At 40.1% G+C, this 20,167-nt stretch overlaps 1 protein-coding gene across 1 annotated transcript; it reads right to left on the reverse strand.

The window, feature by feature from the left end:
* Window positions 1-903: 903 nt before the first annotated feature.
* Window positions 904-19,042, reverse strand: LOC136866300 (uncharacterized). Its single transcript, XM_068226688.1, has 2 exons — window positions 18,940-19,042; window positions 904-1,591 (listed from the first exon to the last, which is right to left on the reverse strand). The coding sequence occupies exons 1-2, from the start codon at window positions 18,991-18,993 to the stop codon at window positions 950-952; spliced, it is 696 nt and encodes a 231-aa protein (XP_068082789.1). The 5' UTR covers window positions 18,994-19,042; the 3' UTR covers window positions 904-949.
* Window positions 19,043-20,167: the final 1,125 nt, after the last annotated feature.

Raw genomic sequence — 20,167 nt, forward strand, 5'->3', positions numbered from 1 at the left:
TGTCAAGGGATGTATTCACTATTTTTTGTTTGTGTGGCTCTTTTTGTAGTGTAATTTCGTGTGTTCATATATGAGGATGTGAACCATAGAAATTACATAGATGAGGCTAGAACGCCTGACTCGTTCGAGAATCGAAGCGAGGTATATCCGAACTGAAAGCCACTTCGCTGAACATTTAACCAAGTAGATGAACAATAGGCCAACTACTACTGATGCTGCTGCTACTACTACTGCTGCAACTACTACTATTACTACTACTACTACTACTAATAATAATAATAATGGACTGGCGGTCTCCGTGGCTTGGCCTTCGGATCTCAAACCATGTGTTCGATTCCCGGCTGGGCCATGGAATTTTGATCGTGAACGGTTAATTCCTGGGTATTGGTAGTTTGTTCTGTCCTCAACGTCCCCGGAACTCCCACACCACACACAACACTATCCTTCACTGCAACTACACGCACATTCACACCATAACCGAAGGCGCCCACTCTCACTGGAGGGTCCAACTTTACAAGGGATGCATCCAGCATAAATAACCACACGAACTTATTATTTTCATTAATGAATTGAGAAGAAATTATACTCGTTTCTCCTAGCACGTGAATGAAGCCATCTTCGTCATTTCTTGTACGCATAATTTATAATTTGGTTTGTTGAGATATGAACCCTCAGAGATTATTTGGAAATGGAGAAAATAGAGTTACAGAAGACTGATACTATTCAAAGATGTGAAGGATGACACGTCTTAAGCACTAATTATCATTATCTCAAAATTATGTCATTTAGAAAGTTGGGATTGCCTCGATTCGCTCCCATGGCCGTCCCATGCATTTTAAACTTTGGGAGGAGGGTGATGTAGGGGAATAAAGGATTTTTTTTTTGCAAAGCAGTTAAAGGAAATTATGGTAATAATTTTAGCTCAATTTATTAAAGTTTTATTTACATATTACTGTGAAGAGGCAGCACTGATCTTCTCCTGAATGCATTTGTACTCCTCTTGGTAAGCTGCCTCCACTGCAGCCTTGGTGATGGCCTCTTGCTCCTGAGAACAGGCGGTGAAATTCCTCCGAACAACAGCGAAATCTTTACCGAACTGCACGCCATCGGCAACTACTCTGGAGATTATTTCTCTCGCTGGCTTTCCTGCTTTAAACCAAACATTGAATTGACAGACCATATCCAAAAAGCCACACTTAGAAGCGTTCTTTTCTATTTCTTTGCCGAATGTCGTCGCTTGCTGTATATCATTATTCAAGAGATCCATATCTGGCTGGATGGCCTCGCGGGCAGTTTCCCAACAGGCCTTAATTTTGCTGTCGCTGGCGTTCCTGGCAGTCTGAATTTCCTGTTGAGCAGCGTCGATACATACTGTGATGTTGGCTCCAAGCACTTCGGCCTCCTTGACACCCTGTTTGATAGCATCGCCGACGTCGTGAGCCACCTCGGCAATCTTCTCCTGGATCGTCGCCCGTATGTCTTCTGCTGCGTCGTGCATCTTGGCGAAGTCCTGCTTCATGGTGTTGACGGTTTCGTTGACGACGGAAGAAATCTTGTCCACCAAATCCGTAAACGCATTTGCCTCTGTGCCCTGAAACACATACGATGAACATATTTGTACTGACTCATGAAATACCATTGAAGATCATACTGGTGATGTTCGCTAGGCCTTTTTCAACGTAATTTGAGTGTTTAATGAATAATTAGTATTTTTAATGACATTTTGTCTAAGTCGTCGGTATCGAAGATACGAGGAAAACTAGTCTGAATAAATCAATCTCGTGCAGCGATGAATCTAGTATCACGACAATTAAAATTAATTTCTAAGAGATGGTGTGTAATCTGCTTGCTTACACTTTGGAACACTCACTGAAACCTTAAGCTCGTTATTACGGTTGCGTACATATCAAAGAAATCTCATTCTTACTGCGGGTGTGAACTGTGTCTGGAAATATTTGCTGTTGAGGCATGTGTACTGCCAGAAGTATTTGTAATTAATGGTAAGTCCAATTTTGGAAAGAATTTCCCTGTAGTTTTAAAATAGTCCCTGTTCGAATATCGATGTACAAGAGAAAAGTGAATTTACACACATCAGTTTTACAGATTGGACATCGGCAGAAGCGATGCGAGCATTTTAAGCCTGTAATACCCAGATTAATGACATTTTCATGAAAACAGTTTTCTATACCAGTAACTTCCTCTCTTCTGTTCAATTAATATTTTTCAGTACTTTCAACATCTGAATTTTTGATGTAATATACAGCACACTAAATCCTAAGATCAGACGAATATTATTATTGAGATAATTAATACATTCATGAATTTCACCAAAATCTTAGTGTTTCGCGCAGGACTTTTTGTATTCTCGACCAAGAAATAGAAAACCAGCAAAAACACGCTAAGAGACGTTCTATTTGCTGTTTTAAGAGAGATAGGAAGGAGTACGTGATAGGCACATCCATTTTAGATACGGTGAATTAAGCCAGATGATCCCTGGCGAAATTTTAACGCGCAGTACACGAGAAAAACAAGATGATATTGAGCAAAAAAAAAAAAAAAAAAAAAAACAGATATGTGACTTCCCCCTTCAGCAAAATATACTATCCCAAAATTCAAAATTTCATCCAATGGGAAGATTACGCTGTTCATTTCTCTGATTCTTATTAGATAAGAGGCACTTGTTTATTCCTGACAACTGGTAATTTCGAATACAGTATCCCTAATTTATATCATTTAATACCAAAAGTACTCAATTCCGCCTTTGGAAGACAATAGCGATCACGTGGTATGGTTATTCGGCCTGCTTGGTGTTCTTACACCGGAAAGCATAATCTAGTAACGTTTTATATTTAATAAAATAATAGTCATCATGTGTATCCACGAAAAATTACTTATACGAGTGATTGTGTGGAGGTTTTTTTGAAGTATGGCATGTACATCGAAGAAGGGTGAACCAAAGATACTTTGATATTTTTACATCGCAGAGTGACACTTGCGAGTTACATATGATAGCTATCTGATATTAGGGAGCGTCACGTTCGAATCGACAAACCCAATTTGAGCGTGGTCACACCAGGTCTTCAACCATTTAGGTCGCGTCTTCATTTCTTGCCCAGTTTATATTAGAGACGATGCAAGTGATTGTTTTGTGAATAAGATAAATACTTACTTAAATAATTACTTGTCAGTAGCATTAGCTGAGAGTGAACTATTATTACTATTTGTAATTTAAAGAAGTGCAAGATATCGTTCGTGCTAGTTGTAAAAGCTTAGACAATGATGAGGCAGATACAATAGATAGACTGTGGATAGACAGCATCTTGTGAACTTAGCCGCACAAAGCAAATAGTAGATACCCGACTCTAGTAATTGCTAGAACTGAGATTTAGCTATGAACATTGTAATGAACATGGAATATTCAGGATAAAGCTTTGCCGAGTGAGAGACTTGTCAAAGAATTTCACCAGCGGGGCAGGAATGCGCTAAGAGGAACCGCAAAACAGCTGATAGTTAGGGGAGCTGTAACGCAGCGAACTAGTAAAAGGAATAATTTACGACGCAAGGGGTGAGAGAATACCGTTCGCTCAGGTACCCGGTAACAAACCACTCCTAGCTCTCCACACGTCACGTAAATTCGGGCAGGGATCCGATAATATCCAAACGTTGTTGTTAATATTCACAAATGTATGATTAATGTATCTTCAATGTGTGAGTATGCAAATTATTGCAGGTGTGGTGCATAAAACGTGAAGTATTCACCAGTGTTCAAAGTTTTTCAACCAATGGGATTAGCTGAGATTATGGAGTAAAATACCATCATCCATGGGGTGTTAAGGCGGTCACGAGAGGCGATGATTGTTCTTTCTAGGTGAGTGGAATGTTTGGACTTGCCTAATATGTAAATTGTACTTCATAAACATGCCCCCCATTAGCTGTCCGTCGTACATAAGCATTAGTGCTCTCGTGTGTAAAATATATAGGATTTTCGCTAATATGAAGTTCGTTATTTATCAGACTTGTATTCTGATTTATTTCGACCACTTAATGACAGAGCCGGATGGATAATTAACGATTATGACTAGTAATTAATTTATTTATTACAAGTGGACAGTTTTACAAGTTGAGTTTTTGTTTAATTCACGATTTCAAATCGTTGTGTTGGCAGAACAAAGTTGATTCATATTTTGGGAATAACAATAATATTAATAATTCACGGAATTTCCATCAAACGTTTAAAAACAACCTGAGGATCTATCAGGCTCCAAGTATTTGCTTCAGAGATGAAAATGGCAGAAGGGGCCTAACCAACACCGAGAACTGTTAAATAATAGCAAAACACATCGATCAACTTCTGAACTGTGAAGAACCGAACCACAAGTTAGAATTTCCAGAGATTCATGAACATTTAGAAACAGATCGATCACCTACTGTTGAAGAAATTGAGAAAGCAATTAAAACCCTCAAAAACAACGAAGCTGAACTTATAAAATGGTCTCAACCAAAAAAACATAGATGATCTTTAAATCGTATTTGAAGATATCTGGAAAACGGATAAGATCCCGGAAGAATGAAAAGTGGCTCTTATATATATTTTGCATATGAAAGGTAACAAGCAAGATGTCAACAACTACAGATCGCCATAAGACCTATATGTGTCGGCGCGACGTAAAACCACTAGCAAAAAAAAAAAAAAAAACCACAACTCCAGAGGTGCATCCCTGTTACCAGTGGCTCAGGCTCAATCAATCACTACTGATCTGCATTTAGGGCAGTCGCCCAGGTGGCAGATTCCCTATCTGTTGTTTTCCTAGCCTTTTCTTAAATGATTGCAAAGAAATTGGAAATTTATTGAACATCTCCCTTGGTAAGTTATTCCAATTCCTAACTCCCCTTCCTATAAACGAATATTTGTCGATATTTACCCTCTTGAATTCGAGCTTTATCTTCATATTGTGATCTTTCGTACTTTTAAAGACACCACTCAAACTTATTCGTCTACTAATGTCATTCCACGCCATCTCTCCACTGACAGCTCGGAACACACCACTTAGTTGAGCAACTCGTCTCCTTTCTCCCAAATGTCCCCAGCCCAAACTTTGAAACTTTTTTGTAACGCTACTCTTTTGTCGGAAATCACCCAGAACAAATCAAGCTGCTTTTCTTTGGATTTTTTCCTGTTCTTGAATCAAGTAATCCTGGTGAGGTTCCCATACACTGGAATCATACTCTAGTTGGGGTTTTAGCAGAGATCTATATGCCCTCTCCTTTACATCCTTACTACAACCCTAAATACCCTCATAACCATGTGCAGAGAACTGTACCCTTTATTTACTATCATATTTCTGTGATTATCCCAATGAAGATCTTTCCTTATATTAAGACGTAGGTACTTACAATGATCCACAAAAGGAACTTACACCCCATCAATGCAGTAATTAAAAGTGAGAGTTCTTTTCATATTTGTGAAACTCACAACCTGACTTTTAACTCCGTTTATCATCATACCATTGCCTACTGTCCACCTCACAACATTATCAAGGTCATTTTGCAGTTGCTCACAATCTTGTAACTTATTTATTACTCTGTACAGAATAACATCATCTGCAAAAAGCCTTATCTCTGATTCCACTTCTTTACACATATCATTGATATGTATAATAAAACGTAAAGATCCAATAATACTGCCTTGAGGAATTCCCATCTTAATTATTACAGGGGCAGATAAAGCTTCGCCTACTCTAATTCTCTGAGTTCTATTTTCTAGAAACATATCCACCGATTCATTCACTCTTTTGCTCTGTCACTCTTTTACTCAATCACTCAGAACAGATATTCAACATGAAGTCCATAATCTGTCACAGATTAATGAACTCCAAAGACATAGTAATAACATATATAGATTTTAAAAATGTTTTTATATCTGTTGATAAGGAAACTCTTGATAAAATAATCTGAGAGTTCGAAGTTAAAACCGAACTGGCAAACGTAATCCGTGAAACACTCACAGACACCATATCAAAGGTAAAGTTTATAGGTAAAATATCTAAACCATTCAGAATAAATACAGATGTAAGGCAAGGTGATGGTTTATCTCCACTCCTATTCAATTGCGTCCTGGAGAAGTTAGTACGAATTTGGAATGAAAACTGAAAGAATACAAGCTATCATCAACAACACTGTAAAGAAAGAACAGAGGTGTTGAAATAAACTGTCTAGCATTCGCAGATAATTTTGCCATACTTTCAGAAAACATGGAAAATGCAGCAATACAAGTCAATCTTCTGGAAGAAATAGCCAACAGAACAGTTTTAAGAATTCTGTATAAACAACCAAATTTATGACAAATATAAAAAATACTCCAGAATTTCTAGTAGCAGAAATTGGTCGAATAAAGAAGGTAAAGAAATTACAATATTTGGTAGAAACAATTCAAAAAAATGGTTTGGAAAAATCCGCTGTAGAAGAAAGTATACACAACATGGAAGAGGATACGGTATAACCAGGAATACCTACAACAAAAAGTGTTTATCTAAAAACCTCAAAATATACCACTACAACACAGTAGTCAAACCGGAATGCCTGTACGCGAGTGAATGTCTAGTACTTAAATACAAGCATAATGAATTAGAAGTACTGGAAAGAAAAATTGTACAGAAAATACTCGGCCCGCTAAGAACTACAGAAATCTGGAAATCAAGAAGTAATGATGATATATACCGGAACATAGAAAACATAAGAGATAAAATACGGAAGAGGCGATTGATATTTTTTGGACATTTATTCTGAATGGATGACAACAGGTTATCAAACAGACCTTCAACTATCTTCGGAACAAGAAGTCAACAACAACCTGGATTCATGAAGTCAAGACAGATTTGGAAAGAAATAACATAAGGAAGAAGAAGCAACACAGAGAGAGATTTTTATTTAAAATGGAGGGATTCCAAGGTCGAGAGGAAAAGGAAGGAAAGGACGAGAAGGAAAATTGGAGAAGGACGAAGGAAAAACAAGGATGAATAATTGAAATTGTCGCGTGGTTTCTAGAAGACCTCAGAGAAAGAATAATTGACAAGTGGGAAGTTACTCCAGAGAATGAAGTACCAAAAAGAGCAGGTGCCAAGTGGACGGAAGAAAGTAAGAGCATCTTTAGTCAACAGATAAAAGCATCCTGGATCCTCCGCAAACGAAATCATAAATAAAGTTTCGTGTGTTCCGAAAGGGACCATTCACGCATAATAATAATAATAAGAAGAAGAAGAAGAATACCGAACGAGTTGGCCATGCAGTTAGGGGCGTGCAGCTGTGAGCTTGCATTCGGGAGATAGTGGGTTTGAACCCCACTGTCGGCAGCCCTGAAGATTATCTTCCGTGGTTTCTCACTTTCACACCAGTCTGCACCCTAATTAAGGGCACAGCCACTTCCTTCCTAATCCTAGCCCTTTCCTATCCATCTTCGCCATAAGGCCTATCTGTGTCGGTACGACTTAAACAACCCTGTAAAATGGTAATAATCAGTGCCCCGTCGCTTAAAGAATGATCAGAAGTTGAAGTAATGATACGATGAAGCGATCTGAGACGGAGCGTCTCCAATTGATTGCCGCGCAGGGGAGACTAAAGAGAATTATGAATTGTGGCTTCAAATGAGAGCAATTTTTGTAATATTAGATGTCTCCCATGATTGATATATTTAGAGGGACAGAATAGAACGTGACGTTGTAGAGAAGCCCGTATCACAGAAAATTCTTTCGTCAGACTCAGTGTTTTAAATTGTACGGCATCTCATAAAATACTCATCCCGAAACCAAGAAAGTTTATTCAGCTCGATTAAAAGTAATGCATGCCTACAGTGACAGTGAGAATATTAGCCAGGTATTTAAAGTCCTATTTCAGGCAGGGACGATTTGAGCAAATGTTTAAGAGTGAATTTGTGCCAGATACGATTTTAAATGTTGGGTCAATCTTGAATAAATTAGTAAGGTGATTTATGATACTGAAGGCACAGAAAGGAAATTTATGACAACGTTTTGAGAATACAATATAAATGGCAGAATTTCTTGGAGTCAAATGTTAAATCAGTTTTCATTAATTTAATCTGTTTATTTTGGTAAAATAAACGACGAAAATAGACCAGCCTTTATGTACCTATTCTGACAGGGTGACGGTCTGCACCCTGGGAGAAGAAGACCTTTGTAAGTATTCGAACGAGTGCCGAGGCAAGATCTAAGAAGCCATACTGAACCCGATAGGGGCATGATCCAAGGACCTTAGGTTGATATCGATATCCGTAATTACGCACGCAATGCTATTAAAGGGAAAGAACGCTGAAAATGATTAATATTCATATCATTAATAGAGGTCATACCGGAACTAATTAATATTCATACCATTGAGATAGATAAATTGTGTATTTTAAAATTATTCGACGAGATTTCTTTGTCTGCGACTTATTGCGCAGTATTATCCTTTGTGTAGCGGGGGCCCCGCAGATGAAGCCAAGCCAACTTAGACCCGGGAGGGGTTACGAATGGGGATTCCCTGTGACATCACTCGAGAGAAGACATCCCTCCTCAAGGCTCACAGAATGAGGGGAAACTAACTTTTTCGAAACGGAATATAGGAGCCATCTTGGAATCGGACTGGCCAACTTAATTGCCTACGAGGTAGAAAATTAATAAAACTCGAATTAGGGGATCATCTCCCGATTTAAAAGGGATAAATGTTACTGGGACATTTATTTAGAGTGTTTAATGTCCTCTTCCGTGATAACTTTCAGCAGAAGAAAGAATACTGTGTTGTTTCTGCGTGGAAAAGTACTGGGGCCATCTGGTTAGTCTCATGACACGTCCTCGACGGAGGGACTTCACCCCGTGTGGTAGGGGAAGCAGAACATATTTTAATTAATTTAAAGAGATTCACCGAAGGATAATTGAGTGGTTATGTCTCAATCGCACCAACTAGATACTGGTCACCGACCACCCGTACTATTTTACCTCGAGTACGCCGGGAATAGGCGCTACACAAATTAGTGGAAGGGGTATCGCTCCCTAGTAAAAACTACTGCAGGAAGGGAGAAGAGTCAGTCGGGATTTGTGGCTTACGGGCGGCGAAGCTACGTGCCGTCGAGCTTCCAGCGATCTTTTGTTTGAGTGAATTTCAATTTAATTTACAAGTGAAATCGCGTACTGTGCGTAAATATTGCAGAGATTGGATAGACGTGATGCTATTGTCTAAACTTTAAAGATCAGGGACGTGTCGCGAACATTAAATATAATTTGTAATAATATTATTATTATTACTACGGCGCTACTGTGTCGAGTAGTAACAAAGGTACGAGGAATCCGATACTGAATCGCGGATTGCGGAGTGAGGTCCGATATCGGGGCTGGACGTTCACACTGAATGTAACTACACAAATCTTGGAATAAATAGTGACGTGTTGTGTGCCTCAGGAATACTGCCAGCGGTTTCGTCAACCTAGAACAATGGACTCCCGGTTGGAAAGAAGAATGGTGCCTCCAGTAACTGCTTTGGTGCCTATGGGTCAGCACTAAACCAGCAATGGACTCCCTGAGCTGACAACGGGTCATCGAGATGGAGATGAGTATAAATCATAATTAATATGACGTAATCAGATTGGGCGGGGAACAGTTATCATTACCTGACGCTATAATGTTAAAGATTGTAACTTCAGTAATGTAGATGTGCTACCATGATACACGTAGCTTCTATTTACTTTATTTAATTAGTAACACGTCTGAGCAATCAATTGTAAATAAAGGGGTAATACGATAAGTTTGCATGCAGTAGTAGATTGACTTAATCATTTTATTTGGGGAAACTTGTAATTATTGATGCGTCAGGAGACTAATTGTTAGTAATTCAGAGTAATTCAAGTTAGGTTGTAGTTAGTCCAGTGATGATAATGCATGGCTGGTAAATAGTGTAATTTTATTCCGTGAGCACCCAGAACTACGAGATATGACTTCGGAACTGACATCCCAGGCCTCCACTGACATATATTTAGATAGGAAGTGTACGATTTTAATTGGCAGGCTTATCACAATTTAAGTGCAAATTGAGGAATATTTAATTCATAATTGTATTACCGTGTGACGATTTATCAGAAATCACGATTTAGATATGGATTAATTACACCGTTATTACGAGGAAGTTAATTATGATCACGCAGTATGGTCTAATTTCCAGGTAAGTCGTGTAGGGAGATGGTGTAATGATGAACCCAATAATAATAATAATAATAATAATAATAATAATAATAATAATAATAATAATAATAATAATAATAAATTGTAGTTATGGTAATCATGCAAGTATTGGTATCATAGAAACCGGTGTCGCGTCGCGGGATCATGATATTGTAAACGAATGTGTGTGTTGAATTGAAGTGAAGTATTGAGAGCCGATGTAATTTTGTTTAATGAACAATGAAGTTCAGTTTATTAGTGAACGATCCCCGAGATGGGGTGTTTTGTTAAGAAAGGGCGTTATGCCTGTGAAGGCCGAGGCCACTGACCACCCGCCGTGCAAAGGGGCTGGGGCAGTTGACCTAGTGAGGAGAAGTGTTGGTTTTTTTTGTATGCTCGTTCGCTCGTGTAAGGGGGAGCCTTGAGTTGAAGAGAATGAGGGCGGAAGAATCGCCCAATAATGAAATATTCAACACGCCAGAATGATGTAGTCGCTAATAAATGACACGGCGATTGTTACCAGTACTTGTTAGCTTACTGTCATTACACACTTGAGTATAATCTAGCTTAGGGTTTTCAGAGTCCCACTTCCATCCCAAGGGGTGTCAGTTCAGTTCCCGACAGCGGCATTGGTACCCCAATGCTCAACCGAAGGCTGGATGTCTCACGTGTTTACTGTATATAATTTGTGTTCTTTAAGGGTTTATGTATCTTGTTGTGATTATATTGAGTTGCCGATGGTGTTGACCATCGGGGTGGTGAATTGTATACAAGTGAGGGTCGGTTCAAACCCGGGCGTTTGTTCCACATTTTTTTGAGTTCCTTCGTGGTATTTCGTTGGGGAATAGTTGTGTGTTTAGTATAGGGATTGCTCAGATTCGTTGCATGCATGTTAATCCTATTGATCAATGATGTCACATAGCCTCAGTGTCTATGATAAGTGTTTTCCCGTTCGAATCTCGTCATAATGGATCGCTCTGCGATAGATAATACTCGGATCCATCACATACGACTAAAAGTCGATAACAAACAACAACAATTGATAATAATCCATGTAATTCATTTGTATATAAATGCGTCATTACCATCATCATCATTAAGGCCTAATAAACCACTTGTATTAACCTAAACTTTAACCCGAATGTGTTCTCATTGTAATTAGGTATGATCCGTCTCCTACCCTGTATGCCTTTAAGCTTAGTCTTGTTAAGCGCCTATTTGTTTTATTCCAACCCGTTAACGCCCTGTAGATATCATGCCGGAGCCATTAGGCGTAGGGACGGGTGCATACTAAAAAAAATGGCGCTTCCAACGTGGTGCTAGATAAATAGGCGCGTATATTTATTCTACATGACTTTTACACGTTGTGCACCATACTAAAATGTCAGTCCAACGTGGTGCGAGATAAAAGGGCGTAAGTGAACTGTGGGGGCTCGATATGTCCGTAAATAAGGGCTACCCAGATTTAGGAAATTTAGCGCCATAGTAGACATGGTAGCCGAGCAACGTGTGGCCCGAAATTCCGTAAAGGGGTACCATAGCGCCATATAAAATGTCGGCCCAACGTCCGACGTGTTTTACTGTTAAATAGGGGCGCATATTTACTTTACCTGCCATATAGAATGACGCTCCAGGTGGGACATGTTTTACGGTTTAATGGACGTATTTTCATGTTTAATAGGCGCATAATTATCCCACCTATCGCAACAACAATGCCAAGATAGGGGCGTGTTGTGTTATGTATTAGGCAAGGCATACTTGTGCGGCTTCCAGGAGTGGGCACGATTATTTGGTAACCCAGGTCTGCTTCTGACATTTCCACGCGAGGCCCAGTTCATTATAGTTGAATAAGTGATACCTTGATGTCAATATTAAATCGTTTTTTGAATGAGAACACAGTCATGGTCCAATGATATGGGCAGAGCCATGACATTCGCGTAAGCAGGGGCGTATCCAAAATTCAAGGGGATTAGTTCGAATCCCGGGAAACTATAAAATGAATTTCCCATAAGTGAGGTTTGAAGTGAATAGTGGCTTTTTCTTAGTGCCTATTTATTCACGGATATCAGCCAGTGGTGCGTGTTTCTTCACCAAACAACCTGCTATTAGGAAATATATTTTACGTTAGTATAACCGTGGATGAGAAGAGGTAACCTCACGCCTACTTTTCTTTTTCGAGTGGCAGTAGGTTGATTTCATGGGTTCAGTTTGAGATTCTGATGACTTTGTGTGTTTGAAGGACCTCAATGCTGAGGGCATGGGTTGATTTACTGGCACTATACCACATGTGTTGGTATTTAAAATCGAGCCCAATTTTAGAATCACAGGTCAACCGGCAACTTTATTAACTGAATCTGAGGGCTAATATTATAATCATTTTCGGAAATTTCCCGTTGCCTTCTTATATAAATTTCATGAACCTTAATGATGTTAGGCGTTTAGGCAGCTTCAATGATAGCCGTTTTTGAGGCTTAATTTGCAATGATGATTAAAGTAAAATTTTCCTTTTGAAGCTGGAAGAACGTAAAGTTTGGATAGAGGAATCTTTTCCTTTAAAATAAATAATAATTGTATATTGTTGTGGTTTGTTGACGCCGACGTTAGCGAGGGGGGTCCTGTCATCTCAAAGGATAGCGACATGGATAGTGAAGCCATGCGGGCTTTGATGGAGGAGATTATGGTCAGCGTGAAGGACGATTTAAAGAGAAGTATTGAGGAAAACAGTGCGCAAATTAGGGAGATGAGGAAGGAAATCAAGGACGAATTAAAGGCGCATCGGGAGGAAATGAAGAACAGTCTAACGGGGGTGATGGACCGGCAGTTCGCAGATATGAGGGAAGCAAGTAGTGGGATAAGAAGGCTCACAGAGGAACTGAGACAGGACAGATTAAAAGGGTTCGGAGTTAAATCGAAAGTGCAAATGGATCAGAATTGTCCAGAGAGTAGTGAAGTGATGAACAGTACAAATGACTCTGAGGATAAGTTTACAAATCTTGAGGATAAGGCACAAGAAAAACGAACAGAGATAGAGGCAGTGAATGAAAGGAAAGTCGAGGGAATAGTTGAGCGGCTTGATCAGGTTGAGACCAGTATCACGCGAGACAATATCCACGTAAACGGCGAAATCAGGAGCGTCAAGGGAAAAATGGAGAATATGCAAGACGAGATGAAAGCCGAGGACGGAGCAGAAAGGAAGAGATCATCAGGTCGATACAAGAGACGACAACGCAACAAGCAGCGCCGAGTTAAGTATGGATGGCTTCCCAGTCAAAGAGGGACATGTTTAAGAAGAAGACGTCGGGATACCAGAGGTTCGAAGCTACAGCATGTGAACTGGAGAGACGAGATGAGAGATGAACGAGTTTTGAAACCCAAACGCTACGTAGAGCAATTGAAACGTAAGCGAGGAAGCAAGAAGGGCCAGCCCTTGGCAATATTACAAGTAACAAGAAGAAGTGGAAGTCTTGAGTTCGAAGCACGTGGGGACTCGAGGCGGAAGAACCTGAAGGTTACCGACGAGGGGATAGCAGACCCAGGAGGAAGAATGGAGGACCGAAGGCAGATGTAACTTATCGACGGTCATCTTATGTATGTAAATATTTGTAAATATTATCATCCAGGCGCAGCAGATGAATTACATTAATTACCCGAACGTGACAGCAAATCTGAAGTTGTACCATACGTCCGGAGGCAATGAAGAAGACGCGGACAACGCTGAAGAACTTGGGGCAACGGAAGAAGAAGACGATGAGGAAGATGGAGAAGAAGATCGACGTGACGTGTCGGATGAAGAGTCGGGACCAAATGAGGAAGCCGAAGAAGTCAATTATTTGGAGAATTTGTTTTCACAGAGAGATCTTGGGGATGAAGAATGTCCAGAATGTCAGTACCTGAAGAACTACAGAGAAGCATTGCGTCAGATAGCATATTATTTGGAAAGAGAGAACCAGGAACTTCGCCAGAAAGCAAAGGTTGGGAAACAGTTGTAGATCGATATTGCCAATTGAATATTTAGCGACGAAATGTGTCCAGTGCCTGTACCCATTTCTTCTCGGGGAGAGGGGAATATGAACCCGACAGGGGCATGATCCAAGGACCTTAGGTTGATATCGATATCCGTAATTACGCACGTAATGCTATTAAAGGGAAAGAACGCTGAAAATGATTAATATTCATATCATTAATAGAGGTCATACCGGAACTAATTAATATTCATACCATTGAGATAGATAAATTGTGTATTTTAAAATTATTCGACGAGATTTCTTTGTCTGCGACTTATTGCGCAGTATTATCCTTTGTGTAGCGGGGGCCCCGCAGATGAAGCCAAGCCAACTTAGACCCGGGAGGGGTTACGAATGGGGATTCCCTGTGACATCACTCGAGAGAAGACATCCCTCCTCAAGGCTCACAGAATGAGGGGAAACTAACTTTTTCGAAACGGAATATAGGAGCCATCTTGGAATCGGACTGGCCAACTTAATTACCTACGAGGTAGAAAATTAATAAAACTCGAATTAGGGGATCATCTCCCGATTTAAAAGGGATAAATGTTACTGGGACATTTATTTAGAGTGTTTAATGTCCTCTTCCGTGATAACTTTCAGCAGAAGAAAGAATACTGTGTTGTTTCTGCGTGGAAAAGTACTGGGGCCATCTGGTTAGTCTCATGACACGTCCTCGACGGAGGGACTTCACCCCGTGTGGTAGGGGAAGCAGAACATATTTTAATTAATTTAAAGAGATTCACCGAAGGATAATTGAGTGGTTATGTCTCAATCGCACCAGCTAGATACTGGTCACCGACCACCCGTACTATTTTACCTCGAGTACGCCGGGAATAGGCGCTACACAAATTAGTGGAAGGGGTATCGCTCCCTAGTAAAAACTACTGCAGTAAGGGAGAAGAGTCAGTCGGGATTTGTGGCTTACGGGCGGCGAAGCTACGTGCCGTCGAGCTTCCAGCGATCTTTTGTTTGAGTGAATTTCAATTTATTTTCAAGTGAAATCGCGTACTGTGCGTAAATATTGCAGAGATTGGATAGACGTGATGCTATTGTCTAAACTTTAAAGATCAGGGACGTGTCGCGAACATTAAATATAATTTGTAATAATATTATTATTATTACTACGGCGCTACTGTGTCGAGTAGTAACAAAGGTACGCGGAATCCGATACTGAATCGCGGATTGCGGAGTGAGGTCCGATATCGGGGCTGGACGTTCACACTGAATGTAACTACACAAATCTTGGAATAAATAGTGACGTGTTGTGTGCCTCAGGAATACTGCCAGCGGTTTCGTCAACCTAGAACAATGGACTCCCGGTTGGAAAGAAGAATGGTGCCTCCAGTAACTGCTTTGGTGCCTATGGGTCAGCACTAAACCAGCAATGGACTCCCTGAGCTGACAACGGGTCATCGAGATGGAGATGAGTATAAATCATAATTAATATGACGTAATCAGATTGGGCGGGGAACAGTTATCATTACCTGACGCTATAATGTTAAAGATTGTAACTTCAGTAATGTAGATGTGCTACCATGATGCACGTAGCTTCTATTTACTTTATTTAATTAGTAACACGTCTGAGCAATCAATTGTAAATAAAGGGGTAATACGATAAGTTTGCATGCAGTAGTAGATTGACTTAATCATTTTATTTGGGGAAACTTGTAATTATTGATGCGTCAGGAGACTAATTGTTAGTAATTCAGAGTAATTCAAGTTAGGTTGTAGTTAGTCCAGTGATGATAATGCATGGCTGGTAAATAGTGTAATTTTATTCCGTGAGCACCCAGAACTACGAGATATGACTTCGGAACTGTCATCCCAGGCCTCCACTGACATATATTTAGATAGGAAGTGTACGATTTCAATTGGCAGGCTTATCACAATTTAAGTGCAAATTGAGGAATATTTAATTCATAATTGTATTACCGTGTGACGATTTATCAGAAATCACGATTTAGATATGGATTAATTACACCGTTATTACGAGGAAGTTAATTATGATCACGCAGTATGGTCTAATTTCCAGGTAAGTCGTGTAGGGAGATGGTGTAATGATGAACCCAATAATAATAATAATAATAATAATAATAATAATAATAATAATAATAATAATAATAATAAATTGTAGTTATGGTAATCATGCAAGTATTGGTATCATAGAAACCGGTGTCGCGTCGCGGGATCATGATATTGTAAACGAATGTGTGTGTTGAATTGAAGTGAAGTATTGAGAGCCGATGTAATTTTGTTTAATGAACAATGAAGTTCAGTTTATTAGTGAACGATCCCCGAGATGGGGTGTTTTGTTAAGAAAGGGCGTTATGCCTGTGAAGGCCGAGGCCACTGACCACCCGCCGTGCAAAGGGGCTGGGGCAGTTGACCTAGTGAGGAGAAGTGTTGGTTTTTTTTTGTATGCTCGTTCGCTCGTGTAAGGGGGAGCCTTGAGTTGAAGAGAATGAGGGCGGAAGAATCGCCCAATAATGAAATATTCAACACGCCAGAATGATGTAGTCGCTAATAAATGACACGGCGATTGTTACCAGTACTTGTTAGCTTACTGTCATTACACACTTGAGTATAATCTAGCTTAGGGTTTTCAGAGTCCCACTTCCATCCCAAGGGGTGTCAGTTCAGTTCCCGACAGCGGCATTGGTACCCCAATGCTCAACCGAAGGCTGGATGTCTCACGTGTTTACTGTATATAATTTGTGTTCTTTAAGGGTTTATGTATCTTGTTGTGATTATATTGAGTTGCCGATGGTGTTGACCATCGGGGTGGTGAATTGTATACAAGTGAGGGTCGGTTCAAACCCGGGCGTTTGTTCCACATTTTTTTGAGTTCCTTCGTGGTATTTCGTTGGGGAATAGTTGTGTGTTTAGTATAGGGATTGCTCAGATTCGTTGCATGCATGTTAATCCTATTGATCAATGATGTCACATAGCCTCAGTGTCTATGATAAGTGTTTTCCCGTTCGAATCTCGTCATAATGGATCGCTCTGCGATAGATAATACTCGGATCCATCACATACGACTAAAAGTCGATAACAAACAACAACAATTGATAATAATCCATGTAATTCATTTGTATATAAATGCGTCATTACCATCATCATCATTAAGGCCTAATAAACCACTTGTATTAACCTAAACTTTAACCCGAATGTGTTCTCATTGTAATTAGGTATGATCCGTCTCCTACCCTGTATGCCTTTAAGCTTAGTCTTGTTAAGCGCCTATTTGTTTTATTCCAACCCGTTAACGCCCTGTAGATATCATGCCGGAGCCATTAGGCGTAGGGACGGGTGCAATACTTCTCATATAAAGACCTCGAAGTAAGTAAAAAGGTACACTGCTTACAAAGATGAGTAATATACAACAGAAGAATTGAATCAAAAATTACGTCCAGCACATTCATGTCTTCGGATACCCGTGCATTCCCTGGATTGTTTAAAAAATAGTTTGAACCTGTTCCTCTTCCTTTACAGAGCGGAGTGGCCACGCGTGTGTTTGGGCTACGACTACGGAGCCATGCTCTGCATTCAGGAGGCGAATTGGTTCGAAATCCACCGCCGCCTATCCTGAGAATAATTTTGTATGGTTTCCTATTTCACTTCTAGGCAATTGCCTGGACACTTGATTCACCAACATTAATTTCATCTTCGTTAGCTCCTCAGCTGATGTTGGCGTCAGGAAGAACATCCGGTCTTAAAAATATGCCATATAAATTCATCCCACTTCATCCCCGAAGACATATCAAGAAACAGAACTATGAGGTAGACAAACGACAATCTATATACTTCTTCTTCTTCTTCTCCCGCTGCTGCTGCTGCTGCCACTTTTCCTACACTCTGGTGGGGTCGTGGGTGCTGACTGTGTCACACATATAGGTTTGGTCGTTTTTTTATGTCAGGATGTCCTTTCTGATGCAAAGAGATATATTCTCTTTGGCATATTTCTGTAATGATTGGTAATGTGATGTGTTGAGTGTATATGAAGAGCTGTGTATTTGAACAAACACCCCTCCAAGTCCCCTAGTCAGAGGAATTAATCAGATGTGGCTAAAAGTCCCCGACCCAGCCGGTAATTGAAACCGATACCCTCTCAACCGAAAAGCTCGACGCTGATCATTCAGGGAAGCAGCTAGCCGATTAATGTACATATCTATATAAATACTATTATAATTTTGTCTTTACACTTCAAATTGTTGACCCTATTTATTTTGATTTTGGCACACAAAAAATCGATAATATGTTCACCTCAGATTTTTTAGTTTGTTTATTTGTTTGTCATCACGGAAAATGGTTCAACAGAATTTGTATCTCTAGGCTCTGTCTGTTTGTTTGTTTTGGAAACAATAATGGTGGAGTCATGTTGTTCGCTGACTGAAGAAGAAATATTATGAGTTATTACAAGTGCCGAGTCATATCGATGAAAGTGACAAGAGTATATTACAGAATGACTCTTTGTCAGCAAACAGTAGTGAAATTTCGGACAGTGACACTGGAAATCTAATGTTGTGTCTTTTTCAGAATATAGATATTATAACCAAATGTATTGCAAGATGTTCCTGCATACAAAACTGAGTTTCAAAAAATGTGAAAAATATTTCAGGAGAGCCGCCAATTCCAGATGTTCGAAAATTAGCCTCTAAATTACCGTGGTAGTTATTGAAATATCGCCTATTCGATGTTGATGATATGACAAGTATGCCGTAACTCACCTGAAAGGCAGACAGAGCCACGAGGAGGAATACAGCGATGCTCTTGGAGACCATGGTTGTGTGATGTGAGAAGATGATCGACTAACAGTGGTGATGACCTTTTATACTCCTTCATATTGACATTTGTTCAACTTGGCGTGGTAATGACGTAGGTGCGTAGGATAGGTGGAAACAATATCTGCAGCTGTTTTTCAGTTAACTGAGCATCTGGAAATACATAAATACTTTCCATCTCAGTGAATTCAGTCCTAATGTGCATGACGTAAACTCTCTTAGCAGATGCGTAGCACAGATCCCTGGAGAGATTTATGTATATTCGTCATCATGATCATCATCATCATCATCATCATCATCATCTGTTTACCCTCCAGGTTCGGTTTTTCCCTCGGACTTAGCGAGGGATCCCACCTCTACCGTCTCAAGGGCAGTGTCCTGGAGCTTCAGACTCTTGGTCGGGGGATACAACAGGGGAGAATGACCAGTACCTCGCCCAGGCGGCCTCACCTGCTATGCTGAACAGGGGCCTTGAGGAGGGATGGGAATATTGGAAGGGATAGGCAAGGAAGAGGGAAGGAAGCGGCCGTGGCCTTAAGTTAGGTACTATCCCGGCATTCGCCTGGAGGAGAAGTGGGAAACCACGGAAAACCACTTCCAGGATGGCTGAGGTGGGAATCGAACCCACCTCTACTCAGTTGACCTCCCGAGGCTGAGTGGACCCCGTTCCAACCCTCGTACCACTTTTCAAATTTCGTGGCAGAGCCGGGAATTGAACCCGGGCCTCCGGGAGTGGCAGCTAATCACGCTAACCACTACACCACAGAGACCATGTATATTCGTACTGATATTAAATTTGAAATCCTACGTTTCCACGAAGAAATTGAGAAATTTGTACGTGTGTGTGCTTGGTTTTGTTATTTCATGGATATATTTTACGATTGGCACAAGTGATTTTAATTATGATATCGAAGTTCTATTCTTAATGATTATCTAAGAATTTTACTAGAGAAATATAATGCAACTTATAACCACCTCTGTTAGCGAATAGAAAGATCGGCTTCCTAATCAGTTCACACGAACAATATTTATTAGCTGATGTTTGGATGTAAGCGGAGTTTGAGTTAAAATTCAAGATGAAAATTGTCAGCCATCAGATGGATATTCTCTTTCGGATGTTATTGAAAAAAGACAATCCAATAGGCCTACATGGTATTTCAGGTCGGGGAGTACA

This window comes from Anabrus simplex, chromosome 3, assembly GCF_040414725.1.
Source record: "Anabrus simplex isolate iqAnaSimp1 chromosome 3, ASM4041472v1, whole genome shotgun sequence".
Lineage (NCBI taxonomy): Eukaryota > Metazoa > Arthropoda > Insecta > Orthoptera > Tettigoniidae > Anabrus > Anabrus simplex.